Below are 11,343 nucleotides of genomic sequence, written 5' to 3'. Positions count from 1 at the left end.
AATTTCAATACTAAATACTACTATTATTTCGCCTACCAAAATTGCATTTGAGATATTTGTGGTTTTCGCACTTTTTCGAAAATTTCAGTTTATAGCGAATTTTGCTAATTCGAAATCAAATTTTCAGGTTCCCTTGGATTTCGAATTACGGAGGTTCTACTGTATATAGATTCCACCATTTACAGTAAAACCTCATTAATATTAGAACACGGATAATTCAAAATCTGCCGTAATTCGAAATTTTCGCGAAAAAAAAGTCCCTTGAACATTATTTTCATAATAAAACCATACCTTTAATTCGAATTTCGTAATTCGAAATGCTTTCAGAGTCCTGACATATAAATTTTTCAATAAATCGTAATAAAGTACACTATTTCATGAGCCATTCATTGAAAATTGTGAGACTTTTCTTCAAATTGGAAAAATAAAAAATATTTCGTATTTTTCTATAATTCTAGCTACTTGGTAACTTAAATTAATGGATTAGTGACACATGGTATCTGCACAGATTTTAATTTGAATGAATTGTATCGGAAATTTGGTAGGCACATCTATGATCGGAAACGAAATTAATGAAAATCAAAAATTTTTTTTTTTCGAAATTAAAATTTTTTCCACCCCATACATTTCATATTTCGTAATTCGAATTTTTTTTTGATTTTCAGTCCCATGGAATTTTTATTAACGAGGTTTTACTGTAGTAGATAGGTATTTAAAAATTTTAAATTTGTATATTTTGAAAATATTAACCACAACATACTTTATACTATTCTGACAATGTACAGCAGAAATAGGAAAAATTAATTTTGATGGGTGGGTGGTAGCTACAAAATAAAATTGGCAGTTGTATTATTTGCAGAGAAAATATTTTATTCACTATCAATTTCAGAAAATAACATGAAGTGGAGTCGATAACATTGATGACAATATGAAAGCTGAAGGTACCAAAGTGATGTGGATAATCAGAAGCATTAGATACTAATGGATATTTTATGAAATGTAAACTATTCCCAAATATATTCCTAAATTTGAATTCGCAGCCAAAGCTGTGAAGTTTATAACATAAATAATTCTGGATGAACTGAATTGAATATTGAAATGAATGTTGAATGAAATTCCTTCACATCTAGATCTTGAAAATAATATCTATTTACAGAATTTTTATTTAATATCACAATGGTTGCAGGATTAACCCACAATATAAATATTCTTAATACATTTTAATACAATTAACAGTATTACACATTATCTAAACATTTAATATTCACATACATACATACAGTAATAATTATCTTAAACTAGAAAAAATATATAAGGTTCGGATAGTGTGTGCAGTGGCGAAGGGTCCATACTAAGCGATTATTTAAAGCCTACCTTCAGGAAAACTATATCTTTAAGTATTTATTTCAAATTTAAATACATTAATAAAATGTGGAATATTTTAAAATATTGAGTCATCTATGGTCAGCATTTGAATTTAGAATGGCGACTGTTTAAATTAGTCAAGTTTAGAATCAAACAAAAAATTACGCGCGAGTAGTGACATCTGTTTCTGTTCGTTGAATGACGATTATTGACATCATAATCGAAAATTGTTTTCTATACTTATGATGACTCATCTCTTCAGGCAAGTCTACAAATTTTGTCTCGTTTGGAAAGCGCTCGAGACTCAGCTTACAACTCTTTATGCAAATTTTATTGTCTATGCCTGCCGCTTTAAGCAAATAATAAATAAATAAGATTTATAAAAAATAATGTCTATTGGGTTCAATCAGATATAATTATTAATTGTTTTTAAAAATAACAAATAATTGTATCTCGTGATTATTATTTAGATTAGTTCAGTCATAGACAAACATAATTTATAATTCAGTCAGATTGTTGTTCCAAACACGGTGGTATAGTTTTATTTTGTTAGACAAAATTCAGTGATTTATTGTGTTCTGAATGTGGATAGATTATCTTATTTTGTACCCTAAGTAATTTGTCAGTGCTTTAAATATATAAGTATTTATTAAACGTCTAGTTTTCCAAATTTTAAGAATATCATTCTCGAGTTTGACGTTGTGTTAAAAAATGTATGTATTATCAAAGCTGGAAGGTCAAGGGTTCATATAGATTTGCACACAGCAAAAAAAAACTTATATTAGATATTATCACAACAATGTATCTGATAAATATTCTTTTTTAACTGACAGTTGTAAAATGATTCAGTGTGTCGTTGTCATTTTAGTGTGCACCTACTCATCAGTGGTAATATCGTAAGTATTATCTTCGTATCTCTCGTAAGTATACCTGACAAGTACCTATGCTCTTTTTCTCTGATCTCCACAGCCTACCTCTTTCCAAAAGTCACCCTTCGCCACTGAGTGTGTGTATGTCTATTCTAGACAGAATAACCGAAAATCAATTGAAATTGAAAATAATATAAATAAAAGAAAAAATTGGATTGAATAATGCTGATGACACAGCTTGTGACATTTCACTGACTGTTTTTTAAATATTAACTGCCCGTATAAATGTATGTATTTACCTAAAAAAAATGTTCTTGTCCGTAGCAGACACCAAAAAATAAACAAAATATAATATTATGATCTTTCATATAATCAAAGAAAAAATTGTTAACATCAATATGATGAAAATATGAAGACAATCAGACACTGTCCCAAATACAATTATTTTCATTAATATTAAGACTTATGATATAATAGTCAATAATTAATTATCATTTACCTATCTGTACATGAAATATGACAAACACGCTGCAAAAATAACACTTATAAATTATTATTTCTTTACAACAAAGCGGTAGAATTAAGATAAATTCATTCAACTGGATTACTAAAATCAATGTTTGAAATGTGATTTTTTTTTGAAGCCTCGGATGAAGCAAGTATCAAATAAGTAAACTAACCATTAATTGACTTAAACATTAAAACTTCTTGTATGAATGAACTGAAATGCGTATTTTTTTTTTAATATTATCCTTATTGTGCCTAAGAGATCTTTTGGAATGAATCCTAAATATATGAAGTGTGCATTCTATATTGAATTAAAAAATAATAATCAAAATAAAAGACAATGATGATAAGAGAAAAAAAATAAACAATCAACAACCTATTCTGGACTTAGCAAATCAAAATCATCTGACACGTGAACCATCGGCACATGTGTTTGTTCGATCATTGGGGTAGTTTTATAGTCGCAGTGGCCCAACTCTTTCAATTTCCACTCCCAGCTCATGGCTTGCGTCGCATGTAAAGACTTTGCTTCTGTGTGATGTCTTCTAACCATGCCTTCCTGCAAATGAAATGTGTTCAACTTAGCTTTCGTCAACTAGACAAATTGTTATGATGTGTGCAACAAATATTTTGCAAGAGACTTCTTTCTGTTTGTGGATATTTGGTGAGACAGAAATGGTGACTCCGCAATTATATATACATACACCTCAAAATTTAAAAAATGTGAAAGCTATCATAATGCGAAGATACATTCAAATAGAAGCTAAGTGCATGCCTGGCTTTAAAGCATGTAAAGATTGTAACCCTTTTGTTGGGTGGAAATGTCACTGGTTACATATAAACTAAAGCCATTTTTGATTTCTCATTCTAGAAGTCCAAGAGCCTTCAAGAGAATCGATAAGGTCTACTTTACCGCTACACTATTGTTGGAATAAAAAGGCAAGGATGACACAACGGCTTTTCAAAGGTTTGGTTTGACAGCACTTTCATTCCAAAAGTAAAGAAATATTGTGACACATAGCTTTTAAAATATAATAGCACTAAAAGAACTAGACCAACTTGAAGAACCACCCAACAAATTTGTGCTAAAAGACATGGATGCAGCTTTTAGCCAAATCAAAAATTTGAAAATATAGACTCGGGTACCGATAGATCTTCGAAGGTATACCGCTTCATCCAACAAGCACTTGCCTTTTATAATGAAATTCGACTTACAACCTAGGTGGCGAAACGGAACCCCGTCATAAGTTGATAACTCACTATAAATATGCATGTATTTTCATAAATATTTAGTAATAATGATTAATGTAATATATCATAATATAATATAACTAGAAAAATTATTTAATTTAATAATATTTAATTATTTATTTCGACCAGTACCTTTATTTTTTCCCATTTGTCATCCACATCTTGCAACCACGAGAGGAAAAGCCGACCATTGTAGCGCAGGCGTTGAGCGTTCCTCTCCTTCTCTTCTTGCTCCGGAGTCAACATATTGTAGACTTCCGTATCTTTCATAACCATGCACACGGAGAATGGTGAGGACTGCAATAGAGATACACAGTATAGATCAGGGTTGGCCACACTTTTTTTTCTAGGTTCGACTAGTTGATAAACTTATGTATGGCGATCGAATGATATCGCTTATAATTATATCATGCGAGAACAATAAAAACCCAATTTTTATAACTCAAATATGTATATATGTATTTTGAAAGCAGATATCTTATACATATAAAAAATAACGAAACGAAAAAATCGAATTTATGACAATAATATAATTGTTATGTATTTCGCTTCTAAATAAAATGAAGTACACATTAACAGTAATTTCGACATAGTTACACTATTTGCCTATACAGTAAAACCTCGTTAGTAAGAACACTGATAATTCGAATTTCGCCGTAATTCAAAATTATCCCGAAAAAAAAAGTCCCTTGAACATTATTTTCATATAAAACCATACCTTTAATTCGAATTTCGTAATTCGAAATGATTTCAGAGTCCCTGGCATACAAAAATATTCAATAAATCGTAATAAAGTACACTATTTCATAAGCCAGTCATTGAAAATTGTGACAGACTTTTCTTAAAAAATCAAAAATTACTAAGGTAATAAAAATAATCCTGACATTTTATGACCCAATTCGGTAGGCACATCTATGATCGGAAACAAAATTAATGAAAATCAAAAAAAAAAAAATTTTTAAAAATTTTTATATTTTCCCCCATACATTTCATAATTCGTAATTCGAATTTTTTTTTGATTTTCGGTCCCATGGAATTCGTATTAACGAGTTTTTACTGTATATCGAATATTAGAAATCATAAAATTATTTTTTTATTTTCATCCGAAACTTTTTTTGTCGTATTGTACGTGATATGAAGTTACCGCTAGATGTAAGCACGCAGTCAAATTACCATTAGTCAATCGTGAGCAATGCTTCGTTTTGATTGCATTCATTGAGAAAGATGATTTGCACAGATTTATGTAGAACCAAAAAAGCAAGTTAAATATGCTGTAACTTTCCAAAGATGTGGATATTTGTTTTCACAAATTAGGCTCCAAAAATTATCAAGACTTAAAGCTCTGGCTTTCAGGACATCGCATTTTAGTGCAAATATTTCTTCTTCAAGTGTGGCAAGGTGTGTAAAATCGATATCTAATAAAATATTAATTTTTATGGCTATTTCTTCCCCGTTTACACTATCATTAAATGGGAACGACATAAATGTAGCAACATCTTAATATTTAGAGAAACCCTTAAATCGCACGTTAAACTTCGTTAGCAACGTTGAAATGTGATTGAAATACTGACTAACCATTATATTTTGCATATCTTTACACACGGACCTCATATTATCAAATTTTTTAAATCACATTCCTTTGATTATTGTTTATACAGCGAAAGTTTGGTTTTATGTATTCACTGCACTAATCAAATCAATTAATGACTTCTTTTCCCCCTTGAAGTTGTAGATTCAATTAATTTAATTTTTCTGTAATGTCACAGAGAAAGGCAAGATCAAGCAACCACGTTTTGACATCTAGTTGATGATATTCAGGTCCCTTCTTTGTTAAATACTGTTTAATTTCAAGTAACATATCTCTGAATCTTCAAAAACTTGGCCCGACTAAGCCACCTTACTTCTGTATGCAACAAAAGTTCGCCATTTTCCAATCCACATTCTTCTAATAATTATTTAATCTGCCTTCTTTGTAAAGTTGTATAATAAAGGTGTATACTGCAATGATAACTGATGAAAGTAGGTACATATTGCTTCATCATTTCTGCATAAAGTAATAAACACAACATGATTCCCAACCATAGCAAGAGCTCAATCAGTTGTTACCAATACTAGTTTATGAATAGAAAATGGAGTATGATTAATATACGACTAAAATGCATTAAGTATATTTTCTCCGCTGGTTCAGTCGTTCAGTGGTAAACATACAGTCAAACTTGGTTATTACAAGGAAGACCGACTGAATTTGCTCATTATAAGCGTTACTTGTTATATCAGAGAATAGGTATTTTTAAATGAGCGGTCACATTACACAAAAAGTCAAAAATAAAAAATCTAAAAACCATCGTAAAAATCCTCGAAACAAGCATGGCATTCTAAACTACAAAAGAAATTCTTTATTGTAATGAACGCTGGTAGGTACCTACGGACTTCACAACCCTTGGATTTTTCAACCATATGCGTGGATACTTTTTTATTATTGCTGGCGAAACACCAATTAGGTAGGTACTTAGACACTTAATTAGTGTCATAAATGTGATCCGACCCTGGCGGCATCCAGTCCGATCGAATTTTATTGCTTAGGGTCGAAATGTTTTTAAACGATCGACACATCAACAGTATTTTAGCTCGGTATATCCGATAAGTTGCTCGATATAACAGTGAATAAATGTATGGAGAAAATCATAAACCAAAATGTCAACGAATGTTTCCTGATTACATCCAAGATCTTGCTATGTCCGAGATCGTAATAACTGAGTTCGACTGCATCTTCAAAAATCAATCAAATAAAAACACATGGTTGTGCAATATCCCTGTAAGATACAGATTCATCAAATTGCAAGGATAGGAATTTACATTTATTAATGTTTTCCAATAGAATTTCTTCCAAGTTTAAACTCATCACTTGTGTTCTTCGCATGACTGTATTTCTTGATAATGATATGTCATTGATTAACAGCTTAATGTCCGCATGGTTTTTTATTAAACTACACCTGGCGGCCGGGCGATTTTGCAAAAAAATCGCAAAAAACTGTCATTTCACTAAATTCACTATAACTTGTAAACCAATTGAGATATCTTAACCAAATTTGATTTGATGGCTTCCAGATACTTCGCCGCATAAATCAATGCCATTTGAGCAGTGGTTCTATATCTGTGGGTTGCATACTTATGTGGTGTAGTGAAAAAAACTTAAATCTACTAAAAGGTCTTTTTTTAAATATGTAAAATCTACTTTTTCACATTGTTTTCTTTGCTTTTATGTTCATATGTGTGAGAATTTAATTGGATGAACTCTTTAAATACAATTGTAGAATACAAATATTTTAGAAAATCATAAAAAAATATATTATGGATAATAACAAATTCCACCTATCATTTATGGGTTGATTGGTAAATACACAATTGCAACTTATGTTTACGTCATCGATAGACCTATACTGAATCTGAAGATGCCGAAAGGTGAAACCCAGATGGTTAGAACGATTTAAACCACGAAAAAGTACACTATTCTCAAGAATTTAGCTGTAAATAGATTATTTTACTTGAAACTATATTTGTTTTGATGAGGAAGTGGAAAAAAAAAGCTTTTCCTACCCATACTGTATCTTTTGTGAGTATTATCTGCCCTCATAGACCCACAATAATATCTAATAAAAATATAAGAACGACGATAAAATCATGCTACAAACATTATCGAACAAATATGATAATGTTATATCATATTATAAATACCCAAAGTTTAAAAATCTCTGCTTCTCAAATCATCCCTGTTGCAGATCGACCCCATCCACATGTAAGTGTTTCCTTATTTTTTTCAGTCATTCTGAGAAATCATAGGTTCATATTACTCTTATTAGTAGGTATTAAAAAAAATCTGGGTAGTGTCTTATAAGTTTTTATACAATCTATACAAGTAAATTGTATTCAGTCTCTTCTGAACTATCTATCGGTCAAAACGTCACGAAAATTGCTCTTCTCTTGCTAATCTTTTATGATTATAATTTTCATATATAAATTTTATTTTTAATCACCTCAAAATGGACGGAGGAGATGAAACATATTTAGAAAATTTTGAGGATGCATTGTCGGGGGTTCCCAGTGATTGTGAACGAGATGACGCGGACGATAGTGATACTGATTCAAGTGTACGTACAGTTAGACCGCGCGCAATGAATTTACTTTCATCCAGTGAAAGTGAGAGTGATAATGACAATATCTCGGCAGATTGGAGTGAGTTTGACCCACCGAGGGATAATCAAGCCTTTGAAGGTGTCTCAGGGGTGCAAATTTTTCCTAACAATGTTGAAAGCATTGAAGAAGTGACCGAGTTATTTATTGGCGATGATTTGTTCGATACGATAATTTCGGAAACAAATTTATACCATCAACAAACATCCCACAAATATAAAAATGTAGATAAGACAGCAAAATGGCGTGATGTTACAGTGTGTGAACTAAAAAAGTGGTTTGGTTTAGTCATCATAATGGGTATAGTTCACAAGGGGTGTTTAAACGACTGTTGGTCAACAGATCCTCTAATTGAGACACCGATTTTTAGCAAAACTATGCCTAGGAATAGATTTAGGCAAATTTTAACTTTTCTGCATTTTGTCAATAATTTAACAATTGCAAACAGCACCGATAGACTGTAGATAAAATGTAGATAGATAAAACCAATCCTAGACTACTTTCTAGGCAAATTCAATAATGTTTATAAGCCTAAACAAAACCTGTCTTTGGATGAAGGAATGATTCCATGGTTAGGCCGACTTATTTTTCGGGTTTTCAATCCTATGAAAATAACTAAATATGGAATATTGAATAGAATGGTTTGCGAGTCAGACACCGGTTATATTTGTAATTTAAAATTATACACTAGAAATGCGGGAAGATTGGTTGACACCGTGATGAGCGTTTTGAACCCATATATGGATAAGTGGCACAGGGTATATGCAGACAATTTTTACAATAGTGTATCACTAGCTAAAGATTTATTTTTACGAAAAACGGAACTTTGCGGAACAATTCGGAAAAACAGAGGTTTACCGGAATCCTTAAAAAAAATAAAATTAAAGCCTCAAGAAACCAAGCATGCCAGAAAGGGTGAAACTCTAATCCATGTGTGGAAAACTAATAAAAAGAGGGATGTAAGAATGATATCCACATTTCATAATAGCCAAATGACAGACACGGGAAAAAGAAATAGAACAACCGGCCTTCCAATCATCAAACCTCAATGTATTATTGATTACAACAAACATATGAAAGGTGTTGATCGTGCTGATCAATACCTAGCAGCTTACCCGATATTTAGGAAAACGATGAAATGGACAAAAAAAAGTAGTTTTTTATTTATTTCAATGTGCACTATTCAATTCATTCCGCGTATATCAAAATCTAAACCCCAACAGTAAAATATAATTCAAAGATTTTCTTTTGGCCAAAGCCAAAGGATGGTTGCAAGATTCAGTGGAATCTTCAGATGCCGAAGATATTTCACCTGTTGCTTCCACATCTTCGCGTGCCCGTGCTGTCGATCCACCAAACAGGCTATCAGATAAATTGAAAAATCATCAGCCAATAAAAATCCTAAGTGGCAATAAAAATGTTAGAAGAAAATGTCGTGTTTGTTCTGCCCATGGAATTAGAAAAGACACAGCTTACATGTGCAAAAATTGTGAAATACCTCTTCATATTGACAAGTGCTTCTATACATACCACTCAAAAAAAAAATATTGATAAAAATAAAACAAAATGATAATAATTAGATTTAAGGTTATAGATTTAAAGTAACAATAATATGTGTTTGTTATGTGACCCAAAAAACTGGATGCTAAAATGAGTGGTAAGTACAAAGAAATATTTTTTTATTTGTTTCGTGAACATAAGTTGAGAACCGCTGTCACTAAGTTTGAATATGTCGTACTATTATCAACTTCCCTATAAACACGTCAATAATTGTTTTCGGTCATCAATAATGACTCGGCACCATAAAAAAAATGCCATATGACCGATTCCATAAATCACAACGCATAGTGTAATAATAACCAATACTACGATATTATTTAGTCAAGAGGCCTCAAGGTGCATGCATTCCAGCATCAGTGTTACTACTGCATGTGTGTATTACGTATATGTGTGAGGATACGCTCTCTTGCTAAGCAGAAAAATAAACCAACAAAATTTAAAAATACAAAAATATTATAATAAAAAGGCACGTGTTATTATCACACACGTCAGTGTACCATCTAGCATTATTTTTACAAAACTATTTAGTAAAAATAATATTTTATTTTTTGTTAAATAATACGTTGATGTGTACACGACCATCTCTCATCGACATTTGAAAGCAAACTCAATTATAACCCAGTATTTTTTCAATAGAATGTAATGTATGACGTAGGACACATATACGCGTCCACGGACAGTAACCTATGTTTTTCAAGGACTTAAATACGAGTCCGCGGACGTTAAGCTGTTAAGACATTATTTCAGTTTTATTTTTAAAATTTTTAAATAATGCCTCCCCGGCTTTAATAAACCTTCTTTCCATATTTCACCGTCTTCGAAGGATTTCTTATGTTTCATTAAAATATCTGCTACCACCAACAAAGTGACGGTAGCTGTCTTGGATTTTTCATTAAACTTGGTGAGAAAAGACTGTTGACAAGACAATAATTGTGATTTCAATTGTCTCACTTTATTTTTACGCAACTCAGTACCAGGCAGATAATTTCCATCATAGTTTTCATGGACGGTTTGAAAATGTCTTTCAATGTTGCCTCTTTTCGGAATTGATACACTCGAAGTACAAATATATTTTTCATTTGCCATAGTGAAAAAAAATTCCTCTTTCCATTCATTGACAAGAAATTTAGAAGAATTCACAAAAAATAGTACAATATATTATTATGTCCGCGATCAACCAAAAATACCTTCGCGATCAACGTACTGGCCATCCCTGGTATAGATAGATGTATCGGGTGACGCAACAATAATTATTCGATAGGAGAAATGTATATAATAAGTTAGGTTCTAGCTCGAAAACTACCCAAAATTCATCAAGAAAAGGCTAAAGTGTTAACAATGGAGTGATGGCACAAAGTGTTTTCACTTGTTACATACCTGGTTAACGATAGCTCGTGCAGCTTTTCCATGAACACGTAAGATTTCTTGCTCAACTGCGAGCACCAATTTCTCTTTCTCCACTAAATGTTGCACTCGCAATGCATGTCTGGAAAAAATTAATAAACATTCGTGAAACATCATTTAATTATATATTGTCATGACCATCGCAAACCTCTGTATCAGAAAAAATGTAAAAATATTTGTCATGACAAATACTGAT

At 31.6% G+C, this 11,343-nt stretch overlaps 1 protein-coding gene across 3 annotated transcripts in view; it reads right to left on the bottom strand.

Annotated features, from left to right (window-relative positions):
* Window positions 1–861: 861 nt before the first annotated feature.
* Window positions 862–11,343, bottom strand: part of LOC147079684 (uncharacterized) — a 30,366-nt gene continuing 19,884 nt past the window's right edge. For all 3 annotated transcript variants that reach the window (XM_085943115.1, XM_085943134.1, XM_085943125.1), the window contains 3 exons: window positions 11,121–11,229; window positions 4,125–4,289; window positions 862–3,300 (listed from right to left, as the gene is read on the bottom strand). In XM_085943115.1, the coding sequence (XP_085799241.1) occupies window positions 3,118–3,300; window positions 4,125–4,289; window positions 11,121–11,229 (457 nt within the window). In that variant the 3' untranslated portion in view covers window positions 862–3,117. The remainder of the gene's footprint in view (window positions 3,301–4,124; window positions 4,290–11,120; window positions 11,230–11,343) is intronic.

This window comes from Rhyacophila brunnea, unplaced genomic scaffold, assembly GCF_057557595.1.
Source record: "Rhyacophila brunnea isolate RB1 unplaced genomic scaffold, BYU_Rbru_1.0 scaffold_1, whole genome shotgun sequence".
NCBI classification, from domain to species: Eukaryota; Metazoa; Arthropoda; class Insecta; order Trichoptera; family Rhyacophilidae; genus Rhyacophila; species Rhyacophila brunnea.
The sequence above is the reverse complement of the archived record's forward strand: the minus strand, read 5'-3'. Positions and strand labels throughout refer to the sequence as shown.